The 22,593-nt window shown below is 45.6% G+C and overlaps 1 protein-coding gene across 2 annotated transcripts in view; it reads left to right on the plus strand.

Annotated features, from left to right (window-relative positions):
- LOC135554551 (Na(+)/H(+) exchange regulatory cofactor NHE-RF2) overlaps positions 1-22,593 on the plus strand; it is a 59,064-nt gene that overhangs the window by 33,049 nt on the left and 3,422 nt on the right. Inside the window, exons 3-5 of one of the 2 annotated variants that reach the window (XM_064986910.1) lie at positions 10,565-10,783; positions 21,580-21,733; positions 22,096-22,214. In XM_064986910.1, coding sequence (XP_064842982.1) covers positions 10,565-10,783; positions 21,580-21,733; positions 22,096-22,214 — 492 coding nt within the window. The remainder of the gene's footprint in view (positions 1-10,564; positions 10,784-21,579; positions 21,734-22,095; positions 22,215-22,593) is intronic. The other variant, XM_064986911.1, reaches the window with a different exon arrangement.

Below are 22,593 nucleotides of genomic sequence, written 5' to 3' on the forward strand. Positions count from 1 at the left end.
GTGAAATAGATCATTTTAAAAAGTTAATTAATTTACAGTAAACTTTACACTTACAAAATTTCCATAAGAATAAAGACATTTCAAATGTCATATTATGTCTTTATACAGTGTTGTAATGATGTGCAAATAGTTAAAGTACAAAGGAGCAAATAAATAAACATAAATATAGGTTGTATTGTAACGGCGTTCTTTTGTTGTTGAAGGAGAGTCGGACCGAAATGCAGCGTGTATGTTACTCATGTTTATTAGGTGAAGACAAAACGAACGAACTATACACGAATAACTATAAATACAAAAAAACAACAAACAGAACGAAACCTAATATAGCCTTTTACCTACACAGAGACAGGAACAATCACCCCGAAATACAAAGCGAAAAACAGGCTACCTAAATACGGTTCCCAATGAAAAGAAGCACCTGACTCTGATTGAGAACCGCCTCAGTCAGCCAACCTAATTAACACACACACACACCCCTAATCAACTACCAAACCAAACACTACAAACCCCAATACGGAAATACAATACATAATAACCCCATGTCACACCCTGGTCTGACTAACTAATAAACTAAAACACACAATACTAAGACCAAGGCGTGACATGTATTTACAATTTACAATTTTGTTCTTCACTGGTTGCCCTTTTCTTGTGGCAACAGTTCACAAATCTTGCTGCTGTAATGGCACACTGTGGTATTTCACCCAATAGATATGGGAGTTTATCAAAATTTGTTTTCAAATTCTTTGTGGGTCTGTGTAATCTAAGGGAAATATGTGTCTCTAATATGGTCATACATTTGGCAGCAGGTTAGGAAGTACAGGTCAGTTTCCACCTCATTTTGTGGGCATTGTGCACATAGCCGGTCTTCTCAGAGCACATGTCACCTTCGGCAGCCTTTCTTAATAGCAAGGCAATGCTCACGGAGTCTGTACATAGACAAAGCTTTCCTTAAGTGTGGGTCAGTCACAGTGGTCAGGTATTCTGCCACTGTGTACTCTCTGTTTAGGGCCAAATAGCATTCTAGTTGCTCTGTTTTTTTGTAAATTCTTTCCAATGTGTCAAGTAATGATATTTTTGTCTTCTCATGATTTGGTTGGGTCTAATTGTGTTGCTGTCCTGGGACCATGTGGAGTGTGTTTGTGAACAGAGTCCCAGGACCAGCTTTCTTAGGGGACTCTTCTCCAGGTTCATCTCTCTGTAGGTGATGGCTTTGTTATGGAAGGTTTGAGAATCGTTTTCCTTTTAGGTGGTTATAGAATAGAAAGTCTCTTTTCTGAATTTTGATAATTAGTGGGTATCGGCCTACTTCTGCTCTGCATGCATTATTTGGTGTTTTACGTTGTACACTGAGGATATATTTGCAGAATTCTTCATGCAGTCTCAATTTGGTGTTTGTCCTATTTTTGTGAATTCACCGGTCTCAGTGAGCAAACCCCAGACCTCACAACCATGAAGGGCAATGAATCCTATAACTGAGGCCATGAAAACAGATCCCAGCATGCTTGTCCCAGTCTGCAGAACACACACACAATTACACTCACTCACACACACACACCGCTGCCTCAGTAACACACACACACACCGCTGCCTCAGTAACACACACACACCGTTGCCTCAGTAACACACACACACCGCTGCCTCAGTAACACACACACACACCGCTGTCTCAGTAACACTCACACCGCTGCCTCAGTAACACACACACACCGTTGCCTCAGTAACACACACACATCACTGTCTCAGTAACACACACACACCGCTGCCTCAGTAACACACACACACCGTTGTCTCAGTAACACACACACATCACTGCCTCAGTAACACACACACACCGCTGCCTCAGTAACACACACACACCGCTGTCTCAGTAACACCGCTGTCTCAGTAACACACACACACCGCTGTCTCAGTAACACACACACACCCTGTCTCAGTAACACACACACACCGCTGTCTCAGTAACACACACACACCGCTGCCTCAGTAACACACACACACCACTGTCTCAGTAACACACACACACCTCAGTGCCTCAGTAACACACACACACCGCTGCCTCAGTAACACACACACCGCTGCCTCAGTAACACACACACACCGCTGCCTCAGTACACACACACACACCGTTGCCTCAGTAACACACACACACCGCTGCCTCAGTAACCGCTGTCTCACACACACACCGCTGCCTCAGTAACACACACACACCGCTGCCTCAGTAACACACACACACACACACACACCGCTGCCTCAGTAACACACACACCGCTGCCTCAGTAACACACACACACCGCTGCCTCAGTAACACACACACACCGCTGCCTCAGTAACACACACACACACTGTGCCTCAGTAACACACACACACCGCTGCCTCAGTAACACACACACACCGCTGCCTCAGTACACACACACACACATCACCGCTGCCTCAGTAACACACACACACCGCTGCCTCAGTAACACACACACCGCTGCCTCAGTAACACACACACACCGCTGCCTCAGTAACACACACACACCGCTGCCTCAGTAACACACACACACCGCTGCCTCAGTAACACACACACACACACACCGCTGCCTCAGTACACACGCTGCCTCAGTAACACACACACATCACTGTCTCAGTAACACACACACACCGCTGCCTCAGTAACACACACACACCGCTGCCTCAGTAACACACACACACCGCTGCCTCAGTAACACACACACACCGCTGCCTCAGTAACACACACACACCGTTGTCTCAGTAACACACACACACCGCTGCCTCAGTAACACACACACACCGCTGCCTCAGTAACACAGGGGATTATTACGTAATACAGCCAGTGGGAAAAACAATTAGCTGCCTGACCTCTGTCTCTCCTTTCTTCTTCTTCTTCTCCCTCTCTCTCTCTCTCTCTCTTCTCTCTCTCTCTCTCTCTCTTGCTCTCTTTCTCCCTCCCCTCAGATTGAGCAATGGGAGAACTGTGTGTGACAGAAACACACACACACATTCTCTATTTGAGGGCACAACTTCTAAGCACAGAGTCTCAGGGACACAGCAATTGCGTTATTTCAGACTGACCTTACCAAACTATTTTCATTATGATGACTAGTTTTGTTTAGGCCCATGACTATAGTTACACATAATGTCATGTTAATGCATAGCCTCACAGATATGAATAGACTTTGTGTTGTGGTTCTCCTGTAATTACTTTTAATACCTAATGAGATTGTGTCTGATTTTGAAAACTCCAAACTGTTGACCTGTTGATTGACCTCTTATCTGACCCTGTACCTGAGGGCCACGCCCCCAAGGTGAGACCCAGCGATGTCAGTTAAACTGGCTCTGTTGGTTACACTACTGTCACCATGACAATACCTTGTACTCATGACATCAGCAATGTGCTACTGCTGAGGGCACATTCACTCTGTGATGATTTGTTTGCCATGATGTCACTAGGGGTTGTAACGTGTTCTGTACTACTCTGTGCAGTTAGTGTCTTTACAGAAAATGTTACAACCCTTTCTCCAGTTTTACTTGAGGAGGAATACTTGCCATGGAAAGTGCACTGACAACTTGACTTTCAGGAATAATCTTAGGAAAACTCATATTACATTTTTGTTATTTTTACGACCTAAAGGTGAGTGTGTGATTTATTTTACAATGCACGGTTTTGAATTATAATGACCTAACCGAAGCCGGAAGGGCGGGTTGTCCTCTTTGATGCCTCACTCAATTACAACGCATCTCACCTTTTTGAACTGGATGAGGTAGCTAAGTGTTGAGGCTTCACCATACATGGTACATTAGACCAATTCATCCACTAATGGAAACACAACATCACTATGAGATATGGACTATCCTGCGAGCATACAGCCTGTCCTTTCCACCCGCCTCGCTCTGCTCAGCCCGCTTCTGGGCTGTTTTCCACTTTAGTCGAATGTTTCCATATACAGTATGTGTGTATCACAGGTGGCTACTTAGGGGAGGACGGCTCATAGTAAAACCATGTGTTTGATCTGTCGGACACCATTCCATTCATTCCGTTCCAGCCATTACTATGAGCCCAATGAAGGTGTTTATGGTTTTCAGGACACACTGCATACACTAACATTTAGGGCTCATAAGAAATGTGATCCTCTTCTCCAGAGGATATTGGGTTAGCATTAATCCCCTAATGGAAATCATACAGCTGAATACATGGATGACAACACACACACACGAGGGATTCCCCTACTAGGTTACAGATAAAGCATCACCACACGCACGCAGACACACACACACACACACACACACACAGTCTTGTAAAACTAACCTTGTGGGGACACCCAATTCAGGACCATTCAATATCCTATTTTTCCATACACCTAAACCTAACCCTAACATTAACCCCAAAACAAACCCTAGCTCCAAACCCTAACCCCAAAACTAACCCTAGCTCCTAACCCTAACCCCAAAACTAACCCTAGCTCCTAACCCCAAACTAGCCCTAGCTCCTAACCCTAAAACTAACCCTAGCTCCTAACCCTAAAACTAACCCTAGCTCCTAACCCTAACCCCAAAACTAATCCTAAAACTAACCCTAGCTCCTAACCCTAACCCCAAAACTAACCCTAGCTTCTAACCCTAGCTCTTAACCGCAAACCTAATTCTAACCCTAACACTAATTCTAACCTTAACCCCCTAGAAATAGCATTTGACCTTGTGGGGACCAACAAACTGTCCCTAGTTGGTCAAATTAGTTTACTATTCTTGTGGGGGACTTCTGGTTCTTCTTCTGGTCCCCACAAGTATAGTTAAACACGTCCACACACACACACACACACTTATGATACACCACATTCACACACACATTCACTTCACACACACACACTGGCTGGCACAGTCCTGAGTAGTGGTACTAGACAGAGAGTCAATGATCCTTGGTAGTGACAGGGTTAACAGTGGTCATGATCCAACTATCCCAGCAGTCTCTTAGTGAATAATTCAACAACAGCACCGATCTCATTTCATCAACCACAAACACACGTACACAGCCAGTGGTCACATTTGAGAAAACACACACACACATTGACACATGCTCCATCATAATCTTACTCACACACACCACATACTGTACAGACACACACACACACACACACACACACACACACCACATACTGTACAGACACACTCAGGGCAGGTTGACGTTTATTGGGATGAGTCTTGTCCTTGAGGCTGGACTGGGGGCCTCATACAGAGACACACACATCACACAGGCAGGCCTAGGCAGGAAAGCATACCAGGACCTAGTTCTGTTCTAATACCAGGGCCTAGTTCTGTTCTAATGCCAGGGCCTAGTTCTGTTCTAATACCAGGACCTAGTTCTGTTCTAATACCAGGGCCTAGTTCTGTTCTAATGCCAGGGCCTAGTTCTGTTCTAATACCAGGACCTAGTTCTATTCTAATACCAGGGCCTAGTTCTATTCTAATACCAGGGCCTAGTTCTATTCTAATATCAGGGCCTAGTTCTATCCTAATAGCAGGGCCTTGAGTTCTTCCTGGTCAGGTCATGTGGTCAGGAAAAACTCCTGACCCTACTTACAGTGCATACTGTTTACTGACAATGTGACTCGACCAGGAAAAGCCCTGCACTCAGCCTGACTGTTGTATGGATATCATGAAGGTGGTAAACATTCTGTTTGGATTTTCCTTTAGGAATCATTAGGATTTATGCCTGTTAGTTTCCAATGGCCGTGTTCAGAACAGAAACGTAGCTCACACATATTGGAATGTGAGTGGAGAATGTCATTCTATACAGAGTTCCTAAACAGAACACTTGATTTTCCAAAACAAGGTTTGAGTTCTCACCCTGAAGTTATTTCCTGATTATAGGCTTGTTTGCCGACAGAAGGGAAAAAGCAAAAACTCGATTTTGTTCTGTTTCTCATCAAAATATCTAAAAGCCACTGACCAATTAGACACTGACCCATTTAAAAAAAAAATCATTCTAACATGGATCAAGCCAAGTCTTTTCTACAGTGATAGCGTTGGAATAGTCCATTTTTCCCTCATAAATAGGGGTGGAGGTTGAAAACTGCCTAACCCCACCTGAAAAAGAACTAATGAAACTACCACATGAACACTGGCTTTATATCCATCCATAATTACAGATATCATCATTAACCTAGATAGGAAATACCTCTTATTCTTGTTCCCAGTTGGCTCCAAAACTCCCACACTGTTGCCAAGTGGAGTTGGAGGAGTGAAGCCTGGAGGGCAGCCATATTTGGCAGTGTTGTGATTTATATTCTCTGTCTCTGCTGGCTGTCAGCTGAACTAACCAGTCCTTCCACACCCGCCACAGGTGTGAGAGTGACTATAACTGAAAGATGTTGTAACACCAAGCTCAGTGCAGTACACCACATGTAACAACCACTTCTTTAATGTTTGTATAAGGTACATTGTCTCAATGATCGTGTCATAACATACATCGTCTCATAATGATCGTGTCATAACATACATCGTCTCATAATGATCGTGTCAAAACATACATCGTCTCATAATGATCGTGTCATAACATACATTGTCTCCTAATGATCGTGTCATAACATACATCGTCTCATAATGATCGTGTCATAACATACATCGTCTCATAATGATCGTGTCATAACATACATCGTCTCATAATGATCGTGTCAAAGCATACATCATCTCATAATGATCGTGTCATAACATACATTGTCTCATAATGATCGTGTCATAACATACATCATCTCATAATGATCGTGTCATAACATACATCGTCTCATAATGATCGTGTCAAAGCATACATCATCTCATAATGATCGTGTCATAGCATACATCGTCTCATAATGATCGTGTCATAACATACATTGTCTCATAATGATCGTGTCATAACATACATTGTCTCCTAATGATCGTGTCATAACATACATCGTGTCATAACATTGATTATTTTCCTTTGTTTACTTCTCCTCTGTTTTTCCTCCTTTCCTTTAATATATGTTATCTTGCCCTTCAGAAACAGGAGAAAACATGAACGACTGTTGGAGTACTGACATTTGATCATTGCCATCTGGCTTGCAGAAACAGAGAAATCCCATTTAGATATCCAGTATTGTCAGAGTTGTTTTGACCACTTGGATTGGACAGATCCTCAGAAGGCTTCTCATATCTTCCAAGTCCCTTCTTGTTAACTGATGCATTGTTTTCCTCCAAGCCAATCACCACTCTTTAATAAGACGTCTCCCGTTTCGCTGCACCTCAGCCTAGATTGGCCCTCACAGATGGTGCTGGCTAAGGTAGAGCGAAGAGGGCCTTTGGCACAGAAAGAGGAAGACACACACACGTACAGAGGGACGATGACATGGGCCACCCTCCAGGGGGTGATTAGTGTTGTGTGGACGGGCATCTAGAGGCAGTCAGAGGTTGGCTTGGCAGGGACAGCCGTCTCCCCTCGCTAATGTCTACCAGCAGGGCTGTTCACACTGTTTATCTTACTCTCAGACCTTCCAGAACTCACTCACTCTCGCTCTCTGTTTCAACTCTCTTGTTTCTTCTTTCTCTTTCATACACACACAACCTCTCTTTCTTCTCAACTTTTTCTCTCCAGCTCCCTCTTTCCTCTCTTTATATCCTCTCAATCTCATTTTCCCCCTCCCTCATCTCTCTCTATGTGGATCCAGGACAGATCCCTGGGTGGTAATAGCTAAGTGACCTCTCTGTATTAAGCCCCACCCCTTCCTCCTGGCCTTGCGGTCACTTCCGGCTTCTCTGCCAATAAGAATTAATTTGAATGAAATCAGTCTGAATCATTCCATTGTACTCCACATCAGGCCTGGATGACTTTCTTAGGGCATCCTTCCCGGAACGCTGTTGGTTTAAGCAATTTTATGGAATTCTGTCCATGAAATGGGCCATATTTTGGTGTTGAGGAGAGAGAGATTTAGTAAGTATTAAAACAGATTGTCCCTCCCCTATTAGATATCTATCTCGTAATACTTCTAAAAGTGACATCATACATCTGCATACTCCTTCCATCCCACACCCATCCCTCCCTCCTTGTCTCCCTCTATGCCCAGCGAATGGCTGACCATTGTTGTCGTCCCTCCATATGAGCCAACATAGTGCACCACACCCTGTGTGTCTGTCTGCTAAAAATACCTTGTCAGGACTGGATGTATTGTCTGATGACAGGCAATGTATAATGCAGATATTGTGTGATAGTACACACACACACACAAACGGATAGCGTGTGACAGGTATGTGTTCTTCATTGGGTGTTTGAGGGATAGGGTCCCATATGGGGGTTAGCCGAGACCCCCTACACCCCCTTTACCACTCCTTATCACCCCACAGTGGAGGTGAGGTTACACCATGTCATTAATAACAATTACTCTGTCACCAGTGACACGTATTGTTAGTGAATGAACCTAGATGTCAAAAGTGTGCGTACTGGTAGCAAAGTCAGGTGAAGGAGAGCAGGGATTTGTAAACAGGCGCACACTTTATTTAGGCAAAAGTGCAAAACGCGCAAAACAGTCACAAGAATTATGTTTAACAATAAACATCTTCATGAAAAATAACACGGAAAAAACAAGCCAGTCAACAATACACACGTAACACAAACAATCTCACACAAAGACATGATGGGGAACAGGGGAATAAATACATGTAGATTGATTGGGGAATGTAAACCAGGTGTGTATGGAACAAGACAAAACAAATGGATACATGAAAAATGGAGCGGCGATGGCTAGAAAGCCGGTAACGTTGACCGCCGAACGCCGCCCGAACAAGGGGAGGAGCCGACTTTGGTGGAAGTCGTGACACTAGATGTTCATTGTGAAGTTTTACACAGATACTCAACACAACATTTACTCCGATTCCCATGTACAGTGTAGTCTACAGTCTTAGAAAAAGGTGCTATCTAGAACCTAAAAGGGATCTTCAGCTAGAACCGTTTTAGTTCCAGGTTCCTTTCCACCGAGGGCCCTACATCAAACACAAAAGGGTTCTACCTGGAACCAAAAAGGGTTATCCTGGAACCATAAAGGGTTCTACCTGGAACCAAAAAGGGTTCTACCTGGAACCATAAAGGGTTATCCTGGAACCATAAAGGGTTATCCTGGCACCATAAAGGGTTATCCTGGCACCATAAAGGGTTATCCTGGCACCATAAAGGGTTATCCTGGAACCAAAAAGGGTTATCCTGGCACCATAAAGGGTTATCCTGGCACCATAAAGGGTTATCCTGGAACCAAAAAGGGTTATCCTGGCACCATAAAGGGTTATCCTGGCACCATAAAGGGTTATCCTGGAACCATAAAGGGTTATCCTGGCACCATAAAGGGTTATCCTGGAACCAAAAAGGGTTATCCTGGAACCAAAAAGGGTTATCCTGGCACCATAAAGGGTTATCCTGGAACCATAAAGGGTTATCCTGGAACCATAAAGGGTTATCCTGGAACCATAAAGGGTTATCCTGGAACCAAAAAAGGTTATCCTATGGGGACAGCTGAAGAACTTGTTTGAAAGCCTTTTATCTCAGATTGCATATCACTTTCCTGATAATCAGTTATGTGGCTGTGGTTGAGCTGAGTGTTATGATGTGGTGTTGAGATGAGTTAGTTTTATACAAGGGGAAGGTCTTTGAGTTGGAGATTGTCTTTCTATACTTAAAGTCCAAATCATTGACATTACAACTATAGACTCAGTATAGAGCAGCTGCTGAGTGTTTTTTCCACTGATAGGCTAGCAGTGTTAAGGAGATACAGGCCTACATACAGTATGGACATTCCTGTGGTGCGATAACTATTTGATTTCTTTGACAGTCATCTTACTGTAATAACATCAGGATTATCTGTCACGGAGGATTTCTCTCTCTGCTCATATGGTCTTAGTACATGTGCTGGTGTTGTACATACTATGTGTGGGTATCTTCAATCTGTTCTGCTTCTCTGACTCAAGTTAAACAGAATATACAGTAGATAGGTAGGGGTCATATCTTCAATCTGTTCTGCTTCTCTGACTCAAGTTAAACAGGATATACAGTCGATAGGTAGGGGTCATATCTTCAATCTGTTCTGCTTCTCTGACTCAAGTTAAACAGGATATACAGTCGATAGGTAGGGGTCATATCTTCAATCTGTTCTGCTTCTCTGACTCAAGTTGAACAGGATATACAGTCGATAGGTAGGGGTCATATCTTCAATCTGTTCTGCTTCTCTGACTCAAGTTAAACAGGATATACAGTCGATAGGTAGGGGTCATATCTTCAATCTGTTCTGCTTCTCTGACTCAAGTTGAACAGGATATACAGTAGATCGGTAGGGGATGGGATCAAGCAGAAGACACATTTCATTTCCCTGTGATAATGGACAACAAATTAAACACATTAGTGGTGTTTGTTTGGTAGAGAACACCAACAAGCAATAAAGACTATTGGAGGGATCCGAACTTCTTCCTTCTGCACTTACATCTGACAGGACTTCTTTGAGTACTCAGTAGTGTATATGACTCAACTGTAGATGATATTGTGTATCTTTCTCTGTGTTCACTACAGGAGGCTCTGGCCCATGTTAATGCCCATGTCCAGGTGGCGCGGCCACCAGTGGACCCATCGGAGCTGCTCCCCAGGCTGTGCCACCTGGTGCGGGCTGAGACTGGCTACGGCTTCAACCTGCACAGTGAGAAGTCCCGGCCGGGCCAGTACATCCGCTCCCTGGACCCTGGGTCTCCAGCCGACCACGCCGGGCTCAGACCACAGGATAGACTCATAGAGGTGAGGAGAGAGGGGATGGGTGAAGGAGGGGAGAGGAGAGGGGGATGGTGGAGAATGGGAGGATTGGTGTCGAAAGAGGGCAAGTGGTTAGAGACTGAAGAAGACGGGTGGGGGACTGTGGAGCTCCATGAAGGGGTTTATTTTTCATGAAGGTGAGGAGGATTGGTGTGTGAGGAGGAGGCTGGGAAGAAGGGCTAGTCCAGGAGGAGGATAGAGGTGCAGGGGATTGGTGGGTGAGGAGGAGGCTGGGAAGAAGGGCTAGTCCAGGAGGAGGATAGAGGTGCAGGGGATTGGTGTGTGAGGAGGAGGCTGGGAAGAAGGGCTAGTCCAGGAGGAGGATAGAGGTGCAGGGGATTGGTGGGAGAGGGAGGAGGCTGGGAAGAAGGGCTAGTCCAGGAGGAGGATAGAGGTGCAGGGGATTGGTGTGAGAGGAGGAGGCTGGGAAGAAGGGCTAGTCCAGGAGGAGGATAGAGGTGCAGGGGATTGGTGTGTGAGGAGGAGGCTGGGAAGAAGGGCTAGTCCAGGAGGAGGATAGAGGTGCAGGGGATTGGTGTGAGAGGAGGAGGCTGGGAAGAAGGGCTAGTCCAGGAGGAGGATAGAGGTGCAGGGGATTGGTGTGTGAGGAGGAGGCTGGGAAGAAGGGCTAGTCCAGGAGGAGGATAGAGGTGCAGGGGATTGGTGGGAGAGGGAGGAGGCTGGGAAGAAGGGCTAGTCCAGGAGGAGGATAGAGGTGCAGGGGATTGGTGGGAGAGGGAGGAGGCTGGGAAGAAGGGCTAGTCCAGGAGGAGGATAGAGGTGCAGGGGATTGGTGTGTGAGGAGGAGGCTGGGAAAAAGGGCTAGTCCAGGAGGAGGATAGAGGTGCAGGGGATTGGTGTGTGAGGAGGAGGCTGGGAAGAAGGGCTAGTCCAGGAGGAGGATAGAGGTGCAGGGGATTGGTGTGTGAGGAGGAGGCTGGGAAGAAGGGCTAGTCCAGGAGGAGGATAGAGGTGCAGGGGATTGGTGTGTGAGGAGGAGGCTGGGAAGAAGGGCTAGTCCAGGAGGAGGATAGAGGTGGAGGGGATTGGTGTGTGAGGAGGAGGCTGGGAAGAAGGGCTAGTCCAGGAGGAGGATAGAGGTGCAGGGGATTGGTGGGAGAGGGAGGAGGGTGTCTGATGTCTTAATAATCACGGAACTATGGACCAGTAGAGGCTCTTGGTTTGTAAACTTTAGACAAGTAGTGAGAGAGAAGGAGACAGACTCCAATCAGCTAGTTTACATTGGTCCTAATGAGACCCTAATGCGGTGGGCTTTGAGAAATGGGGTTGGAACACCCTAATTAAGGGGGTTTATATAACAGAGAGAGAGAGGCAGTGGGGTGATTGAACATGTGTCTGAGATAAGAGATACAGAGTGAGACCCCAAGAGGCATTTTACTCCCCTATGTACATGCAAATGTATGTGTTCTTGATTGTGAATGTTTGGGTTTGTGCTTATCAGTGTGTGTACACAGGTGTGACCTCGTGTGGCAGCAGTCTCAATGCTCATCCTTCATGCGTGTGCAGGGCCACATGAGCCTGGTTTCACCCCTCTAACGATACCACTGCTATAGCACGGCCTGGACCCCAGCCTCATCTCACACATATTTTAGTTGAGATTAAGGAGGACAGGCTGATAGGGGGGAGAGGTTGTTCATCAGTCTGAAAGCAGGATACAGACGAGAGAGAAACATATGAGGCCTGAATGTGTGGGAGAAAGAAGGGATGGAGGGAAAGCAGAGGGTCAGAGATAGAGGGATAGAAGGAGACACAGGGGAGAAGCAGACGTGTGAATCATACTGATCCTGCTCACCATACACCCTCTCAATCAGACCCCCAGACACATTCCCATGGGCCCTGACCCCAGAGCAGTACATCAGGGCCTAACAAGGCCACACAGGGCCAAAACAGGGTAAGACAGGGTCAAATAAAGGGTCAGAAAGGATGTGAAATACACTGCATCAAAAACACAGAGTCAAACAGAATCTAGCTTGGTTTAACGAAACCTAACCTGGCTCGTAGCGTTACCATAACGTTACCATGGCGTTGTGGTGAAAACACAAGGCTGGAAACAGTAAAAACAGTGTAATATGGCAGGCAGAGCAGTTGGATACAGTAGACCCCAACAGGGTCAGAGAGAGACTCACACACACATGCACGGCTATATCATTCCAGTCCTGCCCATACAGTATGAGTAACACGGACGGCTGCACACACACTGGCACTAGAGGGAGGAGTTGCTTTCAATGCTTTGATGTGCCTCTGTCTGTCCAGCAACAGGAAACAGGGAGAGTGATCTGTAGCTATGGGAGCTGGCTTCCTGTGTCTGTTAGATGACAATAACAGGCCAGGTCACTCCCTGTCTATGGTCCATAAATAGGTTTTATCAGGTTTATATAGAGACTAAAGAGTCCCTGCCCTGCACCCAAAGACACACATCCAGAGAGGGAGACAGAGAGACCTTGATCTTCTGCACAGATTCTGTCAGACCTGGTACCTGACAGTAAATCTCAGTAAGACAAAAATGATGGTGTTCCAAGAAAGGTCCAGTTCCTAATAAAGCCCTTAAATTGAAATGTAATTGACAGAGATGACACAGACTACCCTTCCCTGAACCTGAATACACACACCCAGGGAGAGAGACAGAGATACCCTGCCCTGAACCTGAATACACACACCCAGGAGGAGGATAGATATGCCCTGCAGGGAACCTGAATGGGAGAGGAGGACCTGAACCTACACACACCCAGGGAGAGAGACAGATATGCCCTGCCCTGAACCTACACACACCCAGGGAGAGAGGCTGGGAAGAATACACAGTCCAGACAGAGATACCCTGCCCTGAACCTGAATACACACACCCAGGGGGAGATGCCCTGCCCTGAACCTGAATACACACACCCAGAGATATGCCCTGCCCTGAACCTGAATACACACACCCAGGGAGAGAGACAGATGTGCCCTGCCCTGAACCTGAATACACACACCCAGGGAGAGAGACAGATATGCCCTGCCCTGAACCTGAATACACACACCCAGGGAGAGAGACAGATATGCCCTGCCCTGAACCTGAATACACACACCCAGGGAGAGAGACAGATATGCCCTGCCCTGAACCTGAATACACACACCCAGGGAGAGAGACAGAGATACCCTGCCCTGAACCTGAATACACACACCCAGGGAGAGAGACAGAGATGCCCTGCCCTGAACCTGAATACACACAACCGGAAGGTTGCAAGTTCAAACCCCCGAGCTGACAAGGTACAAAGCTGTCGTTCTGCTCCTGAACAGGCAGTTAACCCACTGTTCCCAGGCCGTCATTGAAAATAAGAATTTGTTCTTAACTGACTTGCCTGGTTAAATAAAGGTAAAATAAAAAATAAAAAAAACACACATGCCCAGTGAGAGAGACAGAGATGCCCTGCCCTGAACCTGAATACACACATGCCCAGGGAGAGAGACAGAGATACCCTTCCCTGAACCTGAATACACACACCCAGGGAGAGAGACAGAGATGCCCTGCCCTGAACCTGAATACACACACCCAGGGAGAGAGACAGAGATGCCCTGCCCTGAACCTGAATACACACACCCAGGGAGAGAGACAGAGATGCCCTGCCCTGAACCTGAATACACACATGCCCAGTAAGAGAGAGACAGATGACTACACAGGACAGTAAATACAATGGGCTCCATTGGGTTAATACAGGGTATAGTTCAATGCAGTACTGTAGGACATTCCACTGACTCCCCTCTCCACTGCTTAGATAAAGTAAGCACTCAGAGAGGCCAAATACTTGAGACAATACAGTACTGTCTGTCTCTACTGTGCTCTTCAATTCATAACAATCGAATCTCATTCTACATCTATGCATTACCTTCCCCAATATGTCTGCAAAGCAGCATTCAGCAACCAGCTGTGACATTCCACCACATCATATTCAAGAAGGTATTTGTCGATCAAGAACCTGTATTGGTGTCCTCCTCTGAACACAACAGTTAAACGCCTTGGCCTTCTCCTTTCCTGTATGAATGGGGCTCAACAGTATCAGCTGTGTTTTGACAGGACCGAGTGAAAGGGATTTCTAATGAACACAGTCTGGGTGTACAGTTTCAGCTCAGAGTGGTTCGTCTATAGTCATTGAAACCCTGTCTGTGTTAGCTAGATTAGCGCTAAGTGAAGTTACTCCCTACCCACTGATTCAGGGTCCCGATAATCAGTGGTGGAAAAAGTACCCAATTGTCATACTTGAATAAAATTAAAGATACCTTGATAGAAAATAACTAATGTAAAACTGAAAGTCACCCAGTAAAATACTCGAGTTAAAGTTTTAAAAAACAATTTGGTTTTAAATATACTTAAGTATCAAAAGTAAATGTAATTGCTAAAATATACTTAGGTATCAAAAGTAAAAGTATAAATAATTTCACATTCCTTATATTTAGCAAACCAGATGGCACAAGTTTCTTGTTTTTAAATGTACGGATAACCAGGGGCACACCAACACTCAGACATAATTTACAAACGAAGCGCGTGTGTTTAGTGAGTCCGCCAGATCAGAGGCAGTAGGGATGACCAGGGATGCTCTCTTGATAAGTGTGTGGACCATTTTCCTGTCCTGTCCATTGAAAATGTAATGACTACTTTTGGGCGTCAGGGAAAATGTATTAAGTAAAAGGCACATCATTTTCTTTAGGACTACAGGGGAGGAAAATTGAAAGTTGTCAAAAATATAAATAGTTAAGTACAGATACACCAAAAAACTACTTAAGTAGTACTTTAAAGTATTTTTACTTAATTACACCATATATACAAAAGTATGTGGACAACTCTTCAAATTAGTGGATTGTGTATAAAATCGAACTCACCGCCATGAAATCTCCCCAGACAAACATTGGCAGTATAATGGCTTTATTTGAGAGCTCAGTGACTTTCAACGTGGCAGCATCATAGGATGCAACCTTTCCAACAAATCGGTTCGTCAAATTTCTTCCCTGCTAGAGCTACGCTGGTCAATTGTAAGTGCTGTTATTGTAAAGTGGAAACGTCTAGGAGCAACAACAGCTCAGCCACGAAGTGGTGTGCCACATAAGCTCACAGAATGGGACCGCCGAGTGCTGAAGTGTGTGGTGCGTTAACACTCACTACTGAGTTCCAAACTGCCTCTGGAAGCAACATCAGCACAATAACTGTTCGTCGGGAGCTTCGTAAAAATGGGTTTCCATGGCCGAGCAGTCGCACACAAGCCTAAGATCACCATGAGCAATACCAAGCGTCAGCTGGAATGGTGTAAAGCTTGGACTCTGGAGCAGTGGAAACGCGTTCTCTGGAGTGATGAATCATGCTTCACCACCTGGCAGTCTGACGGACGAATCTGGGTTTGGCGGATGGCAGGAAAACACTACCTGCCCCAATGCATAGTGCCAACGGTAAAGTTTGGTGGAGGGGGAATAATGGTCTGGGGCTGTTTTTCATGGTTTGGGCTAGGCACCTTATTCTAGACGATTCTGGGCTTCCAACTTTGTGGCAACAGTTTGGGGAAGGCCCTTTCCTGTTTCAGCATGGCAATGTCCCAGTGCATAAAGTGAGGTCCATACAGAAATGGTTTGTCAAGATCAGTGTGGAAGAACTTGACTGGCCTGTACAGAGCCCTGACCTCAACCCCACCGAACACCTTCGAGATGAATTGGAGTGCCGACTGGAAGCCAGGCCTAATCGGCCAACATCAGTGTGCAACCTCACTAATGCTCTTGTGGCTGAATGGAAGCAAGTCCACACAGCAATGTTCCAACATCTAGTGGAAAGCCTTCCCAGAAGAGTGGAGGCTGTTATAGCAACAAAGGGGGGACCAACTCCATATCAATGCGCATGATTTTGGAATGAGATGTTCAGTGAGCAGGTGTCCACATACTTTTGGTCATTTAGTGTACTATACATCACTGCCTATAATCATTTAGGTTAGGATCAGGAGTAGGCTGATCTGCTCCTAGATCTGGGGTTAAGGACTACTTTTACTTTATGCAGTTTCCCCTATACATGTCAGTGTCAGTAAACTGTAGTCAGTGAAGCCCTGTTTCACTCAGTCATTGGTGTTAATGCTGTGTCTGTTCGTTCTAGCTGGATGAGTGCTAGGTGGCTAGGTCACTGTACCTGCTGAAACTGCAGGCAGAGCCCCGGGGGTTTGCCTAGGTAACCCCAGGCAGGTGTGTGAGCTCAGCGGTTGACTAGAGGATGATTATGTGTGTGTTATTCTATGTGGCTAATGGAGGATATCTCTGACCAAGCAATTGTGTGGCACAGTGCACTGCTTGGTCCATCTGTCAGCAGCTCGTTAGCAAGGTGAAGACCCATTCTTTCTCTCTCACACACACACACACACACACACACACACACACACACACACAAAGGTAAACCATTGTAAACATTCCAGGGTGTACAACCTAAGCAAACACTGACGATTATGATTGTACCTTGAAAAACGACTGCTCTGTAAAGCTTTCAAACAGCACTGTATTCCAATGAAAAACAGCTTTGGACCACTGGCACTACACTGACTGTTGTATTGTGTGGGAGTCGCCTAACGAACAAGGGCCCTATTAATTAGCTTGAGTGGGCTGGATTGTTTTGTTGGATTGTGAAGGATTGCTGCTTCTATGAAACATGACACAACACCTGCTCCCCTATCCCAACACAAAGGGGTCTTGTTCCTCCTCATGCACTAGGGCTGGTATGATGAGACGATTCTCTACCAATTAGTGTGTGATGACTCCACTGAGCCTTATGTTCTGACACCTACTCTAATGGCGAGAGGGAGAGAGACAGAGAGAGAGAGACAGAGCGAGAGGGATAGACAGAGAGGGAGAGTGAGAGAAAGAATAGATAGAGATGTCAGCACCATAACAGTTATCACTGCTTAACTCTCTGTCTCGCTTTCTTTCATGCTCTCTTTCTCTTTTTCTCTGTTTCACACACACAACTTCTCTTGGTTTTACACATTCTTTCCTCCCTTTCACTCTCACTTTCCCTCCTCCTCCTAGTCTCTCCCTAGCCTTAACAGGCACGCACTAGACTTTTACATTTCCTATGTAACAGTTAGTTATGAGAGAGTAGGTGGGTACCTAGCCGTGCTGTTACAGTGCATTAGACCAGTCTGGTATCTAGCCGTGTTGTTACAGTGTATTAGACCAGTCTGGTATCTATCCGTGTTGTTACAGTGCATTAGACCAGTCTGGTATCTATCCGTGCTGTTACAGTGTATTAGACCAGTCTGGTATCTAGCCGTGTTGTTACAGTGCATTAGACCAGTCTGGTATCTAGCCGTGTTGTTACAGTGCATTAGACCAGTCTGGTATCTATCCGTGTTGTTACAGTGCATTAGACCAGTCTGGTATCTATCCGTGCTGTTACAGTGTATTAGACCAGTCTGGTATCTAGCCGTGTTGTTACAGTGCATTAGACCAGTCTGGTATCTATCCGTGCTGTTACAGTGCATTAGACCAGTCTGGTATCTAGCCGTGTTGTTACAGTGCATTAGACCAGTCTGGTACCTAGCCGTGTTGTTACAGTGTATTAGACCAGTCTGGTATCTAGCCGTGTTGTTACAGTGCATTAGACCAGTCTGGTATCTATCCGTGTTGTTACAGTGCATTAGACCAGTCTGGTATCTAGCCGTGTTGTTACAGTGCATTAGACCAGTCTGGTATCTATCCGTGCTGTTACAGTGCATTAGACCAGTCTGGTATCTATCCGTGCTGTTACAGTGCATTAGACCAGTCTGGTATCTAGCCGTGCTGTTACAGTGTATTAGACCAGTCTGATATCTAGCCGTGTTGTTACAGTGTATTAGACCAGTCTGATATCTAGCCGTGCTGTTACAGTGTATTAGACCAGTCTGGTATCTAGCCGTGCTGTTACAGTGTATTAGACCAGTCTGATATCTAGCCGTGCTGTTACAGTGTATTAGACCAGTCTGGTATCTAGCCGTGCTGTTACAGTGCATTAGACCAGTCTGATATCTAGCCGTGTTGTTACAGTGCATTAGACCAGTCTGGTATCTAGCCGTGTTGTTACAGTGTATTAGACCAGTCTGGTATGTAGCCGTGTTGTTACAGTGTATTAGACCAGTCTGGTATGTAGCCGTGTTGTTACAGTGTATTAGACCAGTCTGGTATGTAGTCGTGTTGTTACAGTGTATTAGACCAGTCTGGTATGTAGCCGTGTTGTTACAGTGTATTAGACCAGTCTGGTATGTAGCCGTGCTGTTACAGTGCATTAGACCAGTCTGGTATCTAGCCGTGCTGTTACAGTGCATTAGACCAGTCTGGTATCTAGCCGTGTTGTTACAGTGCATTAGACCAGTCTGGTATCTATCCGTGCTGTTACAGTGCATTAGACCAGTCTGGTATCTAGCCGTGTTGTTACAGTGCATTAGACCAGTCTGGTACCTAGCCGTGTTGTTACAGTGTATTAGACCAGTCTGGTATCTAGCCGTGCTGTTACAGTGCATTAGACCAGTCTGATATCTAGCCGTGTTGTTACAGTGTATTAGACCAGTCTGGTATCTAGCCGTGTTGTTACAGTGCATTAGACCAGTCTGGTATCTATCCGTGCTGTTACAGTGTATTAGACCAGTCTGGTATCTAGCCGTGTTGTTACAGTGCATTAGACCAGTCTGGTATCTATCCGTGCTGTTACAGTGTATTAGACCAGTCTGGTATCTAGCCGTGCTGTTACAGTGCATTAGACCAGTCTGATATCTAGCCGTGTTGTTACAGTGTATTAGACCAGTCTGGTATCTAGCCGTGTTGTTACAGTGCATTAGACCAGTCTGGTATCTATCCGTGCTGTTACAGTGTATTAGACCAGTCTGGTATCTAGCCGTGTTGTTACAGTGCATTAGACCAGTCTGGTATCTATCCATGCTGTTACAGTGTATTAGACCAGTCTGGTATCTATCCGTGCTGTTACAGTGTATTAGACCAGTCTGGTATCTAGCCGTGTTGTTACAGTGCATTAGACCAGTCTGGTATCTAGCCGTGTTGTTACAGTGTATTAGACCAGTCTGATATCTAGCCGTGCTGTTACAGTGTATTAGACCAGTCTGGTATCTAGCCGTGTTGTTACAGTGTATTAGACCAGTCTGATATCTAGCCGTGTTGTTACAGTGTATTAGACCAGTCTGATATCTAGCCGTGCTGTTACAGTGTATTAGACCAGTCTGGTATCTAGCCGTGCTGTTACAGTGTATTAGACCAGTCTGGTATCTAGCCATGTTGTTACAGTGTATTAGACCAGTCTGGTATCTAGCCGTGCTGTTACAGTGCATTAGACCAGTCTGGTATCTATCCGTGTTGTTACAGTGTATTAGACCAGTCTGTGTCACAACCAACTCCTACTGCCCTCACTTCATAAGCAGCAGCGTTACTGAATTTTAAAACAAAATCCCCCTCAGGACACTGATACCTGAAACCCACACTATTGGTTCAGCAGAAGCTAGGCATCAATATTTGATGGTGTACCAACGTTAAGGCAGGCAGCATCGTGCAAAGCTACAGTACCTGCTGAATAGAGTTAATGGAATATACAGGAGTCTGTGGAAAGTCACAGGGAGAAACTCTCCAACAGAAACTTGCTGATGTGTTAGTGACTGGGGTGGAGGTGTGAGGGCTTCTTCTTACCTTTCAGACACTCTCTCTCCCCTCTCTCTCTCCCCTCACACACTCCCCTCACACACTCCCCTCTCTTTCTCCCCTCACACACTCCCCTCTCTTTCTCCCCTCACACACTCCCCTCTTTCTCCCCTCTCACACTCCCCTCACACACTCCCCTCACACACTCCCCTCACACACTCCCCTCACACACTCCCCTCACACACTCCCCTCTCACACTCCCCTCTCACACTCCCCTCTCTTTCTCCTCTCACACACTCCCCCCTCACTCTTTTCCAGCTGAATTCACAAGTTGCCGAACCAATAAGAGGGTTTACTATGACCAAAGAGAGAGAGAAAAAGTGTTTGAAAAGGAAACAAATAAATGATGTTCTACTGTTAGAGCCCATTAGCTTACATGCTCGTTCCATCCTTGTTGTAATGGGGTATGGAATGGAAAGGTATTCTGTTCAGTTTGTACGTCATTGAGGAAGGAATGCAGAATATTCTCTCTGTGCACCATCTTGCAAAAATGTGTGTCTGATTCCTCACAGGTTTTGTCCTCACTCTTCATTGAGTCCGGTGGAAAATGATCGTTTTGGTGCATAGTACCCTCTACTGTTTGGATCACGTAACGGTTTGCATATTCAGTTGATCCTTGTCTGAATAAATAAGTATTTTAGTTTAGGCTATACCATGGTTTTGGACAGTTGTAAATGTGTTCTCTAAAACGCTGGGTCAGGTAAAGAGAATGTTGTTGGATTGAGACTGGTGACCTGCTGCACTGGTCCAATGTGGACGAATCAGAAATCAACTGTAAGTCAACCAGTCTGCACACCAGTAAAGACAGACGACCGACCAACCAACATCACTAGTGTGCTTTTTTTAGAACTTGTTTTGGATACCTAGTTGTTACTGTCTGAACCAGCAGAAGGATCTACAGTTCACTGTTTCTTTCCTACTGTATCCATATTCACAACCAGACAGCCTTGAACGTCTGTCAGACATTGAAACATTGAGACAGTGACGAGGCCAGATCACTGAGTCACAGACAACAGTATAGATGGAGACATCTAACATCACTCACCCATAACAGCCTTTCTTCCCCTCTCTCCCTTCTCTCCTTTCAGGTGAATGGGGTGAACGTGGAGGGCATGCGTCATGCGGAGGTCGTGGCCTTCATAAAGAGAGGAGGAGATGAGACCAGGCTCCTGGTGGTGGACCCTGACACAGACCATCACTTTAAGAAGATGGGTGTCACCCCATTGGCCAGCCACGTTAAAGGTAGGCCTACACCCTTGTTTATCTGTAAAACAGAATATTTATTTAAAGTGTACTCTTATAAACCACGCCAAAGGCACAGTACAGCTCGGGACAAGTCTCTAGTCTAATTGTACATCTACATTTTACAGTTGCATATTGAGAAGGCAGTAATGGTGTTGATGATCCTAATCTATAGTGAAATGTTACGGTGTTGTTCATCAAAACCAGCATCAGATTACTGACCTCCAAATCTGAGCCTGTAATTCTGGGTGTTGGGTGAAGTTGCCCAGGTTAGCTTCAGGTTAGGATTGGGGGGGGGGGGAGGGTAGAGAAGCTGATCCTAGATCTGTACGTAGAGCGTAATTCTGACCCTTCTTTCCCAGACTTTGACGGTCCGTCCATATCCAACGGCTCCCCCAGTCCTCAGATCAACGGCAGCTTCACCAGCCGTTCCATCCAGTCACACCACTCTGACCTGAGCAGTCCAGACAACAGCCTGCAGGTGAGACGTGTGTGTGTGTGTGTGTGTGTGTGTGTGTGTGTGTGCGTACAAACATGCAAGAAAGCATGCACGGTGTGTGTATATGTGTGTCTGCATGCGTGTGTGGACTATATTGGAGTGTACAGTATATAACCTCTTGTTATTTCATATAACACATGTATCACATTAACACAGATATTATCAGAATTACACATCAGGGTTCTATTTCAATTCATTACATTCAGGAAGTAAACTGAGGTCTACCAATTTTACCATTCCCACATTTGACCAATTCCAAATCGAATAAGAAGAATTGAAATTCCCGTTTACTTCCTGAATTGACTAAATTGAATTGACCTCAACCCTGCCATGCGTGTGTATGTCATCCACACTATAACTA

The sequence above is a fragment of the Oncorhynchus masou genome, chromosome 14 (assembly GCF_036934945.1).
Source record: "Oncorhynchus masou masou isolate Uvic2021 chromosome 14, UVic_Omas_1.1, whole genome shotgun sequence".
Taxonomy (NCBI): Eukaryota; Metazoa; Chordata; class Actinopteri; order Salmoniformes; family Salmonidae; genus Oncorhynchus; species Oncorhynchus masou.